The sequence below is a fragment of the Akanthomyces muscarius genome, chromosome 3, assembly GCF_028009165.1.
Source record: "Akanthomyces muscarius strain Ve6 chromosome 3, whole genome shotgun sequence".
NCBI lineage: Eukaryota > Fungi > Ascomycota > Sordariomycetes > Hypocreales > Cordycipitaceae > Akanthomyces > Akanthomyces muscarius.
In genome coordinates, this window is record NC_079243.1 from 4,936,599 (window position 1) to 4,954,412 (window position 17,814).

Genomic DNA, 17,814 nt, shown 5'->3' on the forward strand with positions numbered 1-17,814 from the left:
CTATTTCTTGGACAAGAGATGATGTACGCTTAATTACCCCCGAGACAGTGTGGCTTCCCAATACTGTTGATTTTGAATAGATGTTTTCACGATGGCACGTTGTGTTTGGTTGAGACTTGTTGAGGCAGTTGAGCCTAGGCGCGCAAGATACTGCAACTGCGGTGTCACACATTCGGCCGTGCAAGCATGACGAGAAGAATGCACCTCTCTAGGTCATTGATCCTTTCCCAAAACAAATGCATCTCCCGGGAGAGCAAGAGGGATAAGGTCACACGAGGCTGACGGAAACGGCGGCGCATTGGCTTGGCGCATCGCTGTCTTTTGTTTGCCCAAGCTCAGATGACAGCTCGTGTTACACAGCATTGGCTCTTCTTTAGGAAGGGGGGTGGGAAAAGCCGTGGTAAAAAAACTAAATTTGATTCACGGGCTTCCCGGACTTTGTCCATGATGGTTCGGCAAGCCGCCTGTGTGAAAATGTGACGTGTGTTGTTTGCCTCTGTGTTTCTTCGGATCATGCGCCGTGAGATGTGACGTGTGCGTTTTTTGTTTCCTTTCTCTGAAAGAGCAATATGGAAACTCTGTCGGCCTTAGGATGGGAGTATCGTTAGCAAAGGCACAGAGTTTAGGCGCCGGGTATTCGAGGTTGGACGCGGAGAGTACATGCTGCTGCCCTGGTCCATTGATAGGCATGGATGGACGAGGGATACTTGTTTTGCTTGGATGCTACGGCCGAAGAAATTTTTTAAACCCTTGTCTTTTTGTCCGTGTGTGCAGTAGCGGCTCACTCCCCCAACGGAGCGCGACGTGGATTGTATACTGAGCATGCAGGCCCTCATCAAGACTTTGCAGGGATTTTGGCCGAATGCTGCCTTGAGGGATAAACATGGATGGGGAGGGGAGGGTGTGACGCATGTGTTGTACAAGAGCCAGGGCAAGACGCGCCGGGCTCCGAGGAAAACCTCTCGGTTTTCTTGACCTCTCTATGCGCGATCTGTGTAACAATTTGTCGATGGACAGAGGTGAATCCTGCATTGCATAATACAACCCTCGTCTTTGAGATCCCGGAAGATATGTGCACAGAGCTATTGCGTGAGGCGAGCTGCGTCGCGGAAATGAGGGTTGTGCCTGGGCTGCATAGTGCAGATTAACAGCTAGCTGCACGAAAAGTGATAGGTGGCATGTCCTTTTTGCAGGCTTGTCAATGATACACGGTGATTAACAGTAAACGGGTAATTGCCACCCCATGGCTCGACACGCTGTTGCACCAGCTTGAGTTGAGCTGCATGGGAGACTGTGCCGGGGTCGGCGTTATGTCGGGCGAGACATGGCACATTTGTGCTTTAATTGCCAATAGAAATGCTGTAAAAAGTCTTTGAGCAAATACTTGTCTTTTTTTCATCAGCCGTGGGAATTGAGCACGCGACTCTGGTCTTTCGAATATAGCCGAGTCAAGCTCACGACTAGGAGTTTTACGTTTCCAAGATCGGAGGGACACAAGGAGCGCGTCCGAGTCTCTACGAAGCTACAAATACACTCAGAATTGTTTGACGCAGGAGCTAATCTCAATTGGATCCTGCTGTCACAAGGCGGTCATGCTCACTCGCATCCTTCGCCTGGGATGTCCAGTTGGGACGAGGCCATACCCTAGAGCGTTACCGAAACCAGATGGATGCTAGCGGAGAGACGATGTCGCCAATTGCGGCTTGTTGATAAATTGACCAGGGCTCCCCCTGGCTGTCGATTCACCTAGTCACAATTGCTGCATCTAGAAGCAGAGCGACGGCCGCAACGACGCAAAAGTCTTACATGGTAGACCCTGCTCTTCAGCCTCGCGTCCCACTGGGACGCTTACCGGGGCCGCTCTCACGCTTGAGCTGTCCAACCTGAACTGATTGACTCAAGTCGACCAATCATGATGTACGGATTTCTTTCATGTCTGATCGTGACGATGCGAAGCTATCGTGTACATTTGCCGGCTATACTGCCTTGGCCTGGAACGCCCCAACCCCGCCTGTTGTCGGGGCTTACACAACGACGGGCAGGGCGTCATAGGCAGTAGCATCGCTTCAAGCACAGGAGGGGCGTGTGCATTTCGTGTTTCTTCCTGCGCAGTGCTAGTATGAGCAAGGGAAGAAGAAGACTAGAGACGAACAGAGCTGCATTGCAGCCAAAATGCAAGGTTGAAAAGTGCGGGGAAGTTGTACAAGTCATGTAAACATCAGGCAGAGAGATGAGCCGGACGTCGCTGTGGCCAGCGCCTGGTCTCGTATCCTTGGACGCAATCCACTCTCAGTACGGTATAGGAAGCTTTCGCGGTGCAGGGGGATGATGGATGATTCGAGGCGATTTGTCGTCATGACTGCATGCTGCAAGAGCAAGACATATGCATGGTCTAGGCTGCATAGGAGACAAGGAGAGAAAGAGAAAGAGGGGTATCTGCGGTTTGAACGGGGGCGAAAATGCAGCCCGAGGCTGTGGGCTCCGTGATGATGCACATTTGTGCCCAATCGACGCATCGCCATTCGAGCCACGTAGGTTGGACAAGCCCGCCCCAGGGATAGACGTGACCAAGACATGTTTGTGTCAGAGGCTGAAAATAAAAATTATCCGGTGTCTGCAGTTTTCGGTGGAAGAAGAGGAAAAGGTTATACGCTGGCATGGCGCCTGCTCACAGGGTCATCTTTGGTTCTTCTTCAGCTGGAGGAGGCTGACCCTTGTCTGGAGTAGAAGGCGGGAAGGATTGTGATATATGATGCTGATGCAGCGCATACATACATGCATGCGATGCAGATTTGCGTGTGCTTCTTTGGTTTTTTCTTGTTGGGACGCTACTGGCCGTAATTATGGAAGAAAATCCGCTGTCATGATAGCTTTCAGTAGTCCAAGACTGTCTGACGTGTGTCTTTGACGAGGCCAGTCAGGGAAGCATCATCACCACGCGGGGCGTTGCATTGGAGCCTGATGAAAACGTAAAGCCCTCCACCAAAAAAAAAAAAAATAGAGACCAAACTAATAAGCGGATGAGGCCAGCCGTGGGCGCGCTAGAAACGGGCGTACCCGTGGGCGGAGGGGTTGGATGTGCCAGCGCCCCTCTCCCGCCCGCCGAGTACGACCGAGGAACAGATGTCAGAAATGACAATTCGCTCTTCTGGAAAGGAAAAATGCAACTGAATACGTGGGCCGGCCGCCAGGAAATTCCGCCATCATGGTCCTGGGAATAGGCAACGGGGGTTCCTCAAGTCTTCGAGGGCGCGGGACGAGGCGCGGCCACGTGTAAACGACAGTGGGTAGGGAAAAAAGGGCTTGCAGAAAGCATCACTGGCCCCGGCCGGCCTTTTTTTTGTGACGGAACCGGGGCCAAGCCACGCACACAAGGCGGCAGTGAGGCCGAACATGGCCTGGTGACCAATACCTGCATGGGATGGACGCGGACCCCGTCGTCCATCTACCGTGTCTTGGAGGGAGAGTGAGGAGCTCGAGGGCCCCGGTTGAAGCTAGCCTGCAAGCTTCTGATATCCGGACATGAAAGGCCGTGGACAAGACAGCACAAAGGCCGTCAGCACATGAGATAAGAAACGGGTATCATGCATGATGCGACGCGGGTGTAATGGTAGTAGGACTAGCCTTGATACTCGACAGTGACTCTATGGGAGCGGAAGAGGGAGGCAAAAATACCTATATAGCCTCATGTAAGTGGCATGTCATAGGACGGCAATGTGGTTGCGCCCAATTCTATTTTCTGTAAGATGACGCCTACCTAGGCGTCGACGGCGAGCGCCAGGCGCCACCTAATTAGACCAGGGGGGGAGTGATCATTGGTGACCGTTGAAACGCCCTGTGCTGGCAAGGTATAGAAGTACATGACATTGTGCAAATGTGCTGTCCTTCTTTGGTTCTGAAAGATGATTGATGGAAAGCAAATCACACGACCGAGGCCGTGCAAACAAGGCGTGTTTCGCATAGAGTTGTTTGATGAGTAGTGGTCTTATTTTTTTTTTTTTTGAACAGACCCTCGGTAACGGTGACGACAGCCTGATAAGCCACCACCACCATCTTTCCCGCCTCGGAAAGGGGGACAAGACGCAGTTTCCGAGCCCGTTTCTGCGGCGCGCCGAAACTGGCAACGGGCGCAGCAGCAGCAGCAGCAGCAGCGCAGAAAGAAAAACGATGCTACATGGATTCACCCCAAAAGTCAACTGTAAGCGCTGGGCTTTTGTCCTGCCCTGCAAGGGCAAAGGGAGAAGGGAGGGGGGGGGTCGGCGAACAGACAAGAAACTTGTTCATGCACGCGCCCCCTCCATTGTGCATGCGAACGAGTTATTTCCCTGCGAGGTTCTTTTTTCTTTTAATTTTGGTCTTCTGCGGCTGGGCCTGCATGAAAATAGTGCCAAAAAAAAAAGTAGGGTCAAAACATACAGTAGCGCTGCATCTTCTAGTCTTTGGTAATCTGGGGTAGTGAGTTGTGGTGTGGTTTGGGACCAGGTTCGTTCACGCGAGCAAGCACTTGCGCTGCCTGCCTGCCTGCCTGCCTGCCCGCCCGCGCTCGAATCACTTTGTGAGAAGGGCAAGACAAAGGGGACGAAGCTAACCGTCGTCGTCTGACCTATTGTTTCTGAATTCTCCTCGGGCGGTCAGGACATTGACAAGGCCCATTGCGGTAGTTGGAAATCGGACCTCGGCCTGGCAACGTGACTCAATTGCGCTTCTCTCTTGTTTACCGCCTTTGCTCGTCTTTTCTAAAAGACCACTGGACAGCTTTCGGCCGGAAAAGGCGGACGACGTGACACCAGCGCCGCTGGCTCGGTAGGCTCCTTGCCAAACGACTGGTCCCTGGCGCGTCTTGGCAGCGGCGGCTTGCTTCTTTGGGAGGCTTGGTACGGATGTGTCGGCACGCGAGCGCTACAAAGGTGCTCTCTTTTGTTTGTGGTTTTCTGAGCGGGCGTCGTAACCGTAGCTCACGCTGTCTGTCTGGATTACATGCGAGGCAAAAGGAGCAGAGAGGAGCCCCAAGGTGTATGTGCCAAAGAGAAGCCAACTTGCAGTGCGCAGCTCGGATTGGGCACAGGAGGCGGGAGCGTTTCGCTGGCACAAGCTTGTGTTTTGCCACCGCCGGTGATGTGCGCTGATAGTACCTCGGAGCTTGTTATTATGGCATATTAATACGGCATATGAGCTTGACACGCTTCCCATTGAATGCAATGCCTCCGATACAACGCGTCAGAGTTGCCGTGTTAAGCTTATAGACGGAGAATGATGCCAGACAATTCGCTCAGCCGGGACCAATGCACGGGCGAGGAGGAGGCGCAACGGCTGCCCTGCACCATGCATGCTATGCAAGCTGCGACGAGCTGCATGACACACAGCAGCATCGGACGGGCCCGAGGCGGCTCCGTGCATGGTACAGGCCTGAGAAGGATCACTGCCCGTCGGTAGAGCTACCTGCATGGAGTTTCCTCATGTCGAGGTTACCGCCTTGTTGTTTCGCATGGTGCCGCTCGCAATTTTGCCGGTGCGCTTTTTTTTTAATCTACACCTGATGATACATGGCCTAGACGAGTCACTGGCGAGACGAACGGCCCGCCACGAGGGGACGCGAGGCATGATTGATGCAAAAGGCGTTGAAACAACCGGTAAACCGCCACATGGAGACGTTGCAGGCGGTCTGAACAAGGATATCCATCAGCCTGGCGGAGCCGCATGGCGCAGTGCGCGCACCCGCGCCTCTTCAGGCAGCGGAGCAAAAGACCTTCTGGAAGGTCGAGAAGAAAAGGGCGCATTGGTTGACTAGCAAGGTTGGAAGGTCGAGAGAGACTGTGGTGGAGAGAGCAGGGTGTTTGGCGATCCCTTGTTTGATACTCGGGATGATGTGGAGGGCCATGTCCATCTCTGTAACGGTCGAGTAAAAGGGCAAAGGTGGCATTGACATGGCAGGCGCCAATACCCTTGGGTAATAAAAGCAGTCATTTAGGCAGAACAACCGTGGATTTTACAGAGTGTCCTATGTTTAGATTCGGCTTCTGGTGACTCGGAAGGTGAGAATTGGTCGTAGTCTGGCACGAGCGTGTATCGCATCAGGCTGTCACGGCGGTGGGCTGGGCGCCGCCCTGCGACGACGACACCTCTCCAGTGGGCACCCCAATGGTGTAACTTGTTGCAACGGCAAGTCAATCTACATGACAAGTTTACGAATCAGTGCCCCCATTTGGTAAATATTGCGACATGCACCATGGGCTGCGAGGGTGAATGAGAACGTTGCTGGATCGTTCGGAGGGTTCGGGCCATCTGCTCCTTTGCGAGGGGAAGGTGTCACGCGGACAAGATTGGGGCAAGGAAAGAATTAGAGCTTTTGCTTGGAACGAACTGATTTGCCGAGCAAGCAAGCAAGCCAATTTTGGACCAACTGCAGAAAAGCCCAAGCCACGTACTCCGTTCGAATGCATTGCCAGTAATAGCAAGGCGCAGAAGAAGAGGCTGCGGAAGTTATCAATGGGGCCGGGGGTCGGCAAATTCAGCCCAACCCCGCATTGAAGACAGAAAGAGACAGTTTTAGTTTGCGTTGCATGGAGGAGTTATTGAGGGGACCATGGTCGCCTTGTCCATCAAAGAGAGGAGACGAAGGTTTGACGCCGCAGCTGAGTAGAGAGCTGTGATTTGATCGGAGGAAAAGGCCAAAGGGTCATTGACGCCGTCATGACTGGTTTACATTGACTAGCGAATGCACTTGATGCTAGCGGGACTTGTCGCGACTGTTGCAAGTTAATGTGCATGGTGTTGGTGGTGAAAGGGTAAGGGATAGATGGTTAGCTCGCGTGCGCAGCCAGTCGCGTCAATGCACAGACAACAACGGCAGCAACGACAACAATAACGATGCAGGCATTATTTTCGGAAACCGGAATACGAACTTTTAATTTCATTGCGCGAGAGTTTAATTGATGCAAGAAAAAAAAAAAAAAAAAAAAAAAAAAGAAGGCTGACGGAGAATACGAGACAGGCTGCGAGGGAGGGGGTGCGCTGGACTCTGGCTCTGGCTCTGTCTGGCTTTGGCTCTGGCTCTGGCTTCAAGGGATGATGCACTGCCAAGAACGCCCGGGTACAGGCGCTAGCCAGCCTGGCATTTGGGGCTTTGTGCTTGTGGAGGTTGTTGTAGGGGAGTCCCAGTGGGCAGAGCGCTGTACTGGACCCAGTAGGCTGCTGTACTGGTAGCAGTAGCAAGTACCTACCTGCTTTTGTTGTGAGGGCGGCCAAGAGGTACACACATGTTGGCGAGAGGCTCTGCAACATGCGACAATGTTTCTGTTTTGCGCCCGGAACTCGTCATGCCAATTAATCAAAAGAGTTAATAAACAAGAAACGAAACGTCCTTTTTTTCTGGACCAATAAACTGCCTGCCGGATACAACGACAACGCACGTGCTCTCTCGCCAGCACCCAGACCGTCGTGTCTTTGTCTGGCTGTATTATTAATGAGCCTTCCTTCATTTTGTCCTCCTGGTGCTGTGGTCCTTATGACGACATGCGCAATCTCAGTGCAATGCTTAGAGCCGCCTATCCCTTCGCGACCAGTTACAATACGTTGTTACTGGTAGGTAAGTTCCGTCCGGTGGCTGCCCCTCCCCTCCTCCCCTCCTCCTCCTCTAACGTTACTAGTAACCAAGCACCCAAGTTACAACGCGCGGCGGCGCATCACACCACTTGAAACCATCCAACCACTGCCATCTAAAAAGTTAGCAGAGGACAGAAATCCATATTTTTCAAAGAGTCCGATGGCTTTTTGCCACCATTCTTCAGCTACATTCCCATAGTTTGTTTCTGCCGTTTCGAAACGCCTGTTGGCTTTTTCGTACAACCACCAAAACTGCGAAATTTATTCACTCGTGCGTGTCCGTAGTTCTTCCTCGTTTCAAGTGCCAAGGTGGGACTCGGGCGTCAGGAAATAAAAACACGACGCCTGATGACCTCATAATGGACTCGCTTGGTATTCCCAGCGCAAAAGCCTTTTTGTCACTAGCAAGGGGGCTGGCACTAAACGGGCGGGACGCACAACACACACTGAGCCGGACTTGTATTGTCGCCCAGTCGTGCAACCGTAATCTGTAGTGATAGTCGAGTGCAGGAAAATTCAAGGACGCGACAGGGGCTGAAATGTTCAAGCCTGAGAATGCAAAAGACCTTGGGCCGAGCAGAATCTCAGACACGTACTCAATAGTGCAACGAATAGATGCGTAGGGCCTTTGCGTGAGACATGTGTGCCGCGGGGCTCTGCCCAAGTACGTGGTGTCGCGACATTCTTCGGAGCCTTGACATCAGCTCTGCACTCATCGTGTTGAAATATCATTCTTCGTCATCTTACGAGGCATTTGAGCCTCTTGAAATAAGTTCAGTCAGTAACACCAAGCTAGCACTTGTCAGAGTCCGCTTTATGGCGTGCGCCCACCCAAGCCATCGTGTTTCTTTTTTTAAAACCCTGTGCAAAAATAAACATAAAAAATTTCTAACCCCGATGTAGCAGTAAGTGGTTGACATGGGCCTGTGGGAAAAGACCAGTCAAGACCAGCGAAAAAAGCCACAGTCAGAAAGCGACCAGTAACACGCGGCCAAAATTGGACGACACTAGGCCCTTTGCAAGGAGATCGAACGCGTGTCCAGATTGGGAACTGGCGCTGGAAAGTGGCCGAAAAGGCAAATCCAGAGCTTTTTCCTTTCCTGACTGACTGACAGACAGCGGCATTGTATTGCGACGCCCGCCTTTTCATGCGCCAGCCCGGATGAGCCAACCGACACGGCAGCACTTCAAACCAAGGTAGCTCAGGAGCTAAGTAGCAATAAGACTCCACATAAAATTCTTGCTGTTTTTGGTTTGAACATGAGCCAAGGGCGAAAGATGGCAGAAGAGACGTCTCCACCGGCAAGGACGGAAGTACCGGTACAAGGGGCCACGCCTGTATCAGTAGCTGGACGGTCAGACGGGCGGGTGAGCTGCAGAGCTACTGTTTCGTACAGAGCTCCAGTGGGACGTAGCTCCAGCAAAAAAGCTTCCCTTGGGTGCTCCATGTCAACAATGATAAATAAGATGAAACGAAGAAGCAGCTTTGCTGCAAGCTGGCCATCGAGAAGAGGCGACTCGCACAGCAGCGGCTCGGGTACTAGGGTCTGGCAAGGACGGACGGATGAGGCTCTTGTCCAGGGCCTCGACACCCATGCCATGTAAGACAGACAGGACCAAGCTGTGCAGACGTCACTCGTACAGAACTTACTGGTACGGATACACAGACAAGGGCTCTGTCGGTGTGCGCCGCCCGACAGGGGCCAACTGCAGCATCGCCAGATCCATCCTGCAAGTGCCCAACGAGCCTTGTTTTTTTTGTTTTGTTTCTGACGCCAAGGTCTTGTTACACGACGTACATAATCGGGCAAAGGAGAACGGCCAAAAATATCGACGTGCAGCATCACCTCCTGCAGGCCCTTGTATGCTGCGTGGCATGCAGACACGCCCCTGGCAGGTGACCACTTCGCCAATCTCCGAGTCTTGAGTAGTCTTCTTTGTTTGGATCTTCCGTGAAATCATGAAAAGGGCCGCAGGGATAATGATGGGCAGAAATGTACCTGCTGCGCGCTCCCTTTGTGCTTGTTTGGCGTTGTCTCAGTCGCCAGCTTCCATCACTCATTTTTCTCTTCAGCTTCCCCAGATTCCCAGGGGGCTGGTCTAGCGACAAGGTGACGTCGTTTTGGCGAAGATCATTATATAGACTTTGCGCTGGCGAGGAACGGCTCATTGTGCCCCAGCCGAAACTCGTTAGTAAGGAAAGGGGAGAGTCACTCACATATTCGAGAGAATGGACAGACCGCTGATCACGAAATTAAGGTGGCAAAAAAAAAAAAAAAAAAAAAAACCGACAAGAGCCGCCGACCGCCGACCGCCTCATCCAACACACCCCTTTCCAAGCCCCCCTAGGAATGGTTCACCGACTTGGTGGTGGTGATTTCGCGACCGAAGTCGGCTGGTGGTCGGTCTTTTTTCTCTGCAAAGGAGTAGAGAGGTGTGTTAGTGCACGGAATACCTAGTCGAAATGCGACAGCTCAGAAATCATCGCAGCCATTCAGGCACGGTGGTTTTGTTTCTTTTTCTTCCTGGTTGCTTCCTGCTGTGCCAGGGCAGCGAATGGCAGATCTCACCTCAGATCCGAGCCCCATCGGCGTCCCCCCTCCTCTCCAAGAGCCTGGGAGCGCAACCCAAACAGCTGGGAAATGGGCTGAGCTGGGCTGAAGCCTAGTTAGTACCAAGTTAGTGGTCGAGGGGGGGGTGTGGGAAAGGGGAGCTAGCTGGGCAGCTGGCACCAAGGCAGAGCGACGCGGACAGACACGAACAACACAATGGCAAAGCCTTGACCGCCCCCTTTTTAGGCGGCGTCAAGGTTATTACAGAGTCCGAGGCCGTCTGTAATAATAGCATGACAACTATTGCGGCCGGTTTGCATGTAAGAAACCCGACCGGAATAGAAACCCGACCAGAATAGACACCAGTTCCCTGTCAGAATACGAAGCAGGCAGGGCACATTGACCCTGAGTGGCTTTGACAGCTTTGCTTCTTGTTTTTGGGGGCAAGCCACATCCAATCTGGGGGGCTGTAGCGAGAAGCAGGTGTTACCCTGTTGTATTTGCTTTTGTGTCGTCGGCGCATCTGGCTAGGCTGTTGTTAGTGTCCCAGCTATTCGGACAAAGCGCTGGACAAAGGAAGCAGCGGGAAAGACTTTTGTGAGTCCCCTGTCCCTGCGTGTTGGCTGTCAATTGTGTGTGGAGGTGTTCGTGGTTCCTACAGGCCGGCGAGAAAAGGCCAAGATTGTCGCGACATGACAGCAAGTAGACTAGACCGGAGAGAGAATACTGGTACTCTTGCACTCCGCTTGGCGAAACGGACGGGCTCAGTGTCATTTTGCCAAGACCTTGCTCATGCTGAAGCTCGCCAGTTCTTCGTTTTAGGGCCCGGGGGATCATGCTAGCGACCCAGCGGCAGCAGGTGTGTGCATGCTTGCCCCAGCTCATCCGTCGTCATTGTGCCTTGCGGTGCCCCGCCAGGAGCCTGGTGGCCCCATTTCGCAAGTCCCTGTCTCCTCGTTCACTGATGAGTGTCGATGGTCAACTGCGTGCATCAGTGTGTTTTTCTCTGCTCGGCAGTACCTCGAGGTGCCAGCCGGTTGGTTGGATTGCAGGGAGAGGCTAGCCGGGGTGTGAGCTGGTAGAGGTCGCTCGGTCGGCCATCTTGACTCGAGAGAGCAGGGTTATCATTGTAGATGATACGTGCGACGACATGGTTGACGCGGAGCTTAATTCCAGTCGGCCTGGATAGAGTCATATGTCGAAGAGCAGCCCAAGAGCAGCAGCGTTGGGCAGAGCTGCACCAGCAGGGCCTGGTCTCGAGATGCAGCGGCTGTTTTGTCTAGTGTATGGTTGGCGGCTACAATAATGCTCCTTCGATATAGGGCTAAGAAAGGTAAGCTAGGTTATTAGCCAGCGAACTGCAAGCTGCAAGAGGACGAGGCGAGTGTCTGGGGCATCCGTTGCCAGCGGACAGAAACAGCCGTCGTAAGAGTAAGACGTTGACGGCCAATAGAGCGATGGTATTAGTCGATTGCTGACCGTCACCTCGAATTGGCTACAGGCTACGCCTCCTGGTGCCGGCGCTGCCAGCCTGCCACACCGCGTCTTGGTGCTCATGTGGACAGTGTCGTGGCCGTGTTGGTAAGCCGGCGGACGACGAGCTGGGCGGGTGGTGAGGTGTGGTGAGGTGTGGTTGATGGTGTGGCTTTGATTGGATGGTGGATATTTTGGCTATTGGTGAACGGGCGGTCTATCTTGCAATTGAGAGTCAGCACGATGGAGCGACGCATTGGAGTCGTGTTGTTGACAATGTTCTTTGCTGCAGCAAACAACATGATGATTGCAGGTACAGACAGAGCTGTCCAGCATCCCTCGGCGCAGGCTGGGTACCTTACAGTGAGTGGCCAGACACGGCAGCCTGCGACAGCAAAGGGCCTCAGAGGAGGCAGCGAGGAAGAAACGGCAGCTTCAGCACTGGCGACCCTCCATTACAGCGAAGCAGCCCACCAAGTCGGCCAAAGTTCCAGCACACCACCCTCTCGGGCTTCTGTCCCAGGGAGGTGGTGTGCCTGGGTCTGTGCCGCTACCAGTCACCAATACAGGCGGGTTAGCCCCTGTGAAAATGAAAAGTGTACCTCTTGTCGTGGCGGCAAGTACCTGTACCAGTACTGCCAGTGTACGACTCCTTTTCCTTTTCCTTTCCATTTCCTGCTGCAGCTTGCCAGCCGTTCTCCGTCCCGTCAGGCCACGCTAGATACACGGCTGCCTTCATTCCACACGCCTCTCCCTCTAGCCCTGGCCACATTCTTTGGCCGCAAAAAAAGGGCAGAAAAATAGAAATGGAAAGAAAAGAAGAAGAAAAAAAACACACCCCTCCCCCCTCCCCCGGCCTAGCGACTCCGCACCGCAACTCGGAGGGCCGGCTGGCTGCCTTTGACTCAAAAGGTTTTTTCTTTCTCTTCGCTGGCTGCAAAGTCACTCATCCTAAATTACCTACCTATCCTGCCCTGTCTGTCCTGACGGCGCTGTCCTAGAGCCACCCTCCACCACGACAGCAAGTACTTCATCATCCACCGCCCACACAGACACAGACCTTGGCCAACCCGCCTCCAACTCTCTTTTCGACTACCGACTTGCGTTTGTTTTCCTCTTCAAAACTACCTTATTTTATCATTCTTCTTGTTCACGACGAGTAACGACCCTTTTCGAACTGTATCAGCATCTGCCGCGCAGATTGCACATCTAGACTGCCTCCGTCCCGCGACTTCTGCTACCCTCACTACAGCGACGCCCCCAACTACGCAAAGCCGTGATACCTCCAGCAGCATCGGCCATCTTGAACAACCACACGGCTTCTCCAAACCTGTCATTGACGCTGCTGTACGACTGCAACGCCACGGTCCGTCTTGTGTTTCCTGTCACGCCAGTCGCGCCGAGAAGAAGGCCCAGCTTGAACCCCGGCCTCGTCCACGTCGTATCCTGCTGGCATCATTTACTGCGCCTGCAGAAACGCCCACGCCAAAGCCCACGCCCACGCCCACCTCGACGACGACAGGCACCCAACCTGCATACTGCACATCGCCCACAATTGACGTGGTCGCTGCCTCCCTCGCCTGACGACGCCTGCACTGGAAAGCGCCGACTCCCCAGATCGACGACTGCCCATCCTTGGTGCTCTAGCTCCCGCTCCCGTACCACGCGCCCGCCGCCACACCCAACGCTCTCGACTGCATAAGGTATCTGCTTGCTGCATCTCTGCCTGCATGCATCCAGAACGGTACTGATAGCTTCAACAGTATCAAGCTTGCGCCAGCTGCTCTTCAACCACACCACACCTCGGCGGACCCGCTTCCAAGCTGTTGCCTGTCTCTGTCTTGCGCCAGCGCATCTCCATCCAGACACCAACCTGCAGCGCCGAGCCCACGAGACTTGCTACAAGCTCTCCTGCTCTGCTCCCGGCACTTATTAACCTCTCGACCTCGCCCTCGCCGCCCTGTGCAACCGTCTCGTCCTCTCGCTCGTCACACTCCAACATGCACGCCGTCGTCTCCTAGGCCCGCCATTCATAGATGACGACACTTGCATAGAGGCCGCTTAGCCTCCTTGATCTGATTCGTGTGCCCTGCTGCCACTCCTCTGCAACCACAGACGACATGGTCATGCTATACAAGACTGCACGACCCATGCCCACCACATCGCCAGCCCAAGACATGAGCAACATGTCTTCTCTAACAGCCCAACTTCGGCGTCGCCCCAGCCCGGCCATGGTACAGACAAATGTCCAGCCTCAACACTCCAACTCGGTACCCATCTCTGCTATAAGCACCTCCTCCGTCGCCTCCTCCTCGCGCCAGGCCTCGCCCGTCATGTCGCCTGACACGGCTGTTCTCACCACCAATTCCTCACTCCAGGCCTCACCCGACGCATATCGCCCTCGTCCCGACGACGACGTCTGCCCTCCCAACTTTCAGCTGCCCGAGTCCATAGTCTCCCGGAAGACGAGCGTCAACTCCCTGGCCCAGAGCTGGACCGGCAATGGAAGCCCGCTGACTGAAATGACCAGCAACGGTCCCGCCTCGCCCATCCCTACCCCCTCCAATAAAAGCAACCTCATCCGCCGCCTATCCAGCCGCGCATCTCGCAGCATTACCAGCCGCAGGAGACAATCCTCTGCTGCCCCCTCGGGTCGCGACAGCAGCGTTGGTCCCTGCTTCCTACGACGACGCTCCGACAGCAACACCGGCGCGCCTCCCGACTTTGCTCCCGCCCACACCGACTCCGAATCCGACTTTGACGACAGAGATGAGTTTGGCTCTCTGCGCTCCAACAAATTTATGCTCGACGGTACTGTCCGCGATGCTCCCAAACCTCCTGCCCGTAACGCCACATCGCCTGTCGGCGGCAGCTCCACCACCATGGCCGGTCCGGTGATTCCTCTGCAGCTCCAACAAGGCATCTGGCTTCGCAAGATTTCCAAAAAGAGCCGCTCCAAGAGGATACGCCTGCAATACGACCCAGACTCTAACAAGCTCGTCTGGGACAAGGCCCGTCCCCAAAAGTCGCTTCACGTCGACGAAATCCGCGAAATCCGCACCGGCTCCGACATCCAGCAGTATGGCCGTGACTTCAAGATTCCCGAGACGGAACGCTCCACCTGGTTCTCTATCCTCTACTCTGTTCCTGAGCGCTCCAAGTCCAAGTTTATGCATCTTATTGCCGATGACACTGAAGCTTGCAACATTTGGACAACATTTTTGCATGCCATGCTGCGCCATCGCCAGGAAGTCATGACCTCGCTCATGTCATTTAACGACAGGGCCATTGCCCAGTACTGGCAGACCGAAATGGCCAAACAGCCCGACTCTGGCGGTGCTTCCGAGGAGCTCGATCTCGCCGGTGTTATGCGCGTCTGCCAAAACCTTCACATCTACTCGTCACACATTATTGTCCAGGCAAACTTTCGCATAGCCGACGCCCGTAGCCGCGAGCGTCTCAACTTCGGCGAGTTTCTCGAGTTTGTCCGCCTTATGAAGCAGCGCAAGGACATTCGGTACATCATGCACTGCAACGCGGTCAATCCCGAGATGGGCATGACTCTAGCCGAGTTTCTTGGCTTCCTCCGCAACGTGCAGGGTGAGGAAGTTGATAGTAATCGCGCTGCCTGGGAAAAGTCTTTCCTTCGACATGCCCGCAAGTATCGCCCGGAAGGCACCCCTGAGGGCACCGAAGAGGTCATGTCCGAGGACGCTTTTGTAGCTTTTCTCAGCTCCAGGCATAACACGCCTGTCGCCGATGAGCCCCAAGATTACACGCTGGATCGCCCCATGAATGAGTACTTCATCTCGAGCTCCCACAACACATATCTGCTCGGCCGTCAAGTCGCCGGTAGATCTAGCATCGAGGGCTACATCTCGGCGCTCGTGCGCGGCTGCCGTTGTGTGGAGGTCGACTGCTGGGACGGCCCCGATGGGCAACCTCAGGTTGTCCACGGCCGCACCCTCACCACTTCCATCAGCTTCACAGAAGTCATGACCACCATCAACAAGTACGCCTTCGTCAAGTCCAACTTTCCCTTGTGGATATCCCTCGAAGTACACTGCAACGCCATGCAGCAAGCCATCATGGCTGAGACTATCAAAGAAGCCTTTGGCGCTCGCCTCGTCACCGAGCCTCTCGACCCCTCCTCCAACAAGCTGCCCTCGCCCTCGGAGCTCATGGGTCGCATTCTTATCAAAGTCAAGGAGCCCCGCATGCAAGACGACAGCAACATGAACAGTGCCTCTGTCATTGCCCAGGCCGCACGTGGCCGTGGCAATAGTGTCGGCTCCGCTGGTCAGCCCGCACACATCTCGCAAAGCCCTGCTCCCTACATCTCACAGTCTCTGCCCCAGAGTCCTCTTCTCGGTGGCTACCCCCGACGGGTGGCAAGCCACAGCCGCCAGCGCGTTCAAACCATCAACGAAGAAATCCCCCCCATGCGTGACTTGAGCAGTAACAGCGACACTGAGAGTGGCAGCGACAATGGTTCAGCTAACCGATCGGCGAACAAGACCATCCCTGTACTCGGCAGACTCGGCGTGTACTGCGCGGGCGTCAAGTTCCCTGGCTTCGATGCGCCGGCCGCAAAGAAGTTTAACCACATCTTTTCCTTCATGGAGTCGAGCTTTTCCAAAAACTCACGCTCCAAGGACGAGAAGATGTCGCTCAACATTCACAACATGCGCTACCTGATGCGTGTCTACCCTGACGGCACCCGCCTGGCCTCCAGCAATTTTGATCCCCTCATCTACTGGCGACGCGGTGTCCAGATGGCTGCTCTCAACTGGCAGACGTTTGACCTAGGCATGCAGCTCAACCGCGCCATGTTTGATGGCGGCCGCGACTCGTCTGGCTACGTACTCAAGCCTCCAGAGCTGCGCGATATTCAGGTCCTTCCCTACAACTCAGACATTGCCCGCGGCAAAAAGGAGCGCTCTGTCGTCTCCTTTTCTATCGATATGCTCTCCGCCCAGCAGCTGATGCGGCCAGCCAACCTCGCGGTCAGTAAGTCGATGGACTTTTATGTCGAGGTCGAAGTCTTCCACGCCAACGACAAGCGTGACAAGAAGGAAGAGCCCCTTGATGGCGACCGAGAGACAAACACGCCCCTCAAGTTCCAGACGGAAGTCATTCGCGAGAATGGCTTCTCGCCCATGTTCATGTCGGGCCAGTTCAAGTTCAAGGTCGTGACCAAGCACCCGGAGCTGGTTTTTGTGCGCTGGTCGGTCAAGTTGTCCAACGACGGCGAGAGCTACAGCACCAAGGATCGCCCGCCAATTGCAAGTTACACGGCCAAGCTGTGCAACCTCAAAAAGGGCTTCCGCACGCTGCCGCTGCTCAACCACGCCGGTGATCAGTACCTATTTTCGACACTCTTTTGCCGCATCCAGATGGACGACATTGAAAAGACGCTCATTGACGGGCCGCGCCCGCAACCTGACGGCAGCAAGCTGAATCGCCTCGGCGGCAAGGTGTTTGGACGCAGCAACACGAGCCCGCGAAGCACCATTGAAAAGCCGAGCATGGAAAAGACGAGCTTTGAAAGCTACAGCTAGTCGTGCCGGTATGCATTTTCCTGCTAGCAGCGCTAGCTGAGTGATGTTGACTATCATTCTTACAATCATTCTTTTTCTTTCTCTTCTTCTCTTCTCGAGCTTTACTTGGGAGAGAACATGTATTGATGGATAAGCTTTTTTTGAGTTGTCGATTTCTTTTGTTTTTTGAAACACGACGTGTCGCACAGACACACCTCATCACTACCACACACACACACGCACCACGAGTTGGAAGCAAAATACCCCCCTTGTCTGTTTGTCTGCTTTTTTAGCGAAAGAGATTGCACACTGAATCGGTGCGAAAAATTATGGCTTGCAGGGCAAGACCAAGAAATGTCTAAACATATGCATACTACACAACAACGGCACATATATATCTATCCTTTATTTATAGCATTTTATGGCGGAGCTTTCAAAAAATTTACTCATCTCCCAAATATTGGGAAAGAATGGATCATTTTATCTTGGGACTTGATAGAGAACAACACACACACATACAATGGAATTTTCGGACAAGAGGACGTCTTGAATTGATTTTGAGCTCCTTTTACGTTTGCTTTGCGCTGCGTCTTTGATGTTCATGACGTGATGATGATTTTATCTTAACAGGTGGAAGGGAGAAGGAG

General features: G+C 53.9%; 4 protein-coding genes across 4 annotated transcripts; 3 read left to right on the forward strand and 1 right to left on the reverse strand.

Moving 5' to 3' along the window:
- Positions 1 to 7,530: 7,530 nt before the first annotated feature.
- LMH87_003047 (uncharacterized protein) lies at positions 7,531 to 7,801 on the forward strand (the record flags this gene model as incomplete). The annotated part of the gene is made up of 2 exons (XM_056194603.1): positions 7,531 to 7,585; positions 7,647 to 7,801. 2 exons carry the CDS (start codon positions 7,531 to 7,533, stop codon positions 7,799 to 7,801), a joined length of 210 nt encoding a protein of 69 aa, XP_056051524.1.
- A 1,010-nt stretch (positions 7,802 to 8,811) lies between these two features.
- Positions 8,812 to 10,449, reverse strand: LMH87_003048 (uncharacterized protein; the record flags this gene model as incomplete). The annotated part of the gene is made up of 7 exons (XM_056194604.1): positions 8,812 to 8,845; positions 8,921 to 8,938; positions 8,998 to 9,174; positions 9,254 to 9,331; positions 9,932 to 10,018; positions 10,173 to 10,266; positions 10,365 to 10,449. The coding sequence occupies 7 exons, from the start codon at positions 10,447 to 10,449 to the stop codon at positions 8,812 to 8,814; spliced, it is 573 nt and encodes a 190-aa protein (XP_056051525.1).
- Positions 10,450 to 11,903: 1,454 nt separating this feature from the next.
- On the forward strand, positions 11,904 to 13,648 carry LMH87_003049 (uncharacterized protein; the record flags this gene model as incomplete). The annotated part of the gene is made up of 4 exons (XM_056194605.1): positions 11,904 to 11,940; positions 12,814 to 12,993; positions 13,275 to 13,330; positions 13,391 to 13,648. 4 exons carry the CDS (start codon positions 11,904 to 11,906, stop codon positions 13,646 to 13,648), a joined length of 531 nt encoding a protein of 176 aa, XP_056051526.1.
- A 99-nt stretch (positions 13,649 to 13,747) lies between these two features.
- Positions 13,748 to 17,188, forward strand: LMH87_003050 (uncharacterized protein; the record flags this gene model as incomplete). Its single annotated transcript, XM_056194606.1, has 1 exon — positions 13,748 to 17,188. One exon carries the CDS (start codon positions 13,748 to 13,750, stop codon positions 17,186 to 17,188), a length of 3,441 nt encoding a protein of 1,146 aa, XP_056051527.1.
- Positions 17,189 to 17,814: the final 626 nt, after the last annotated feature.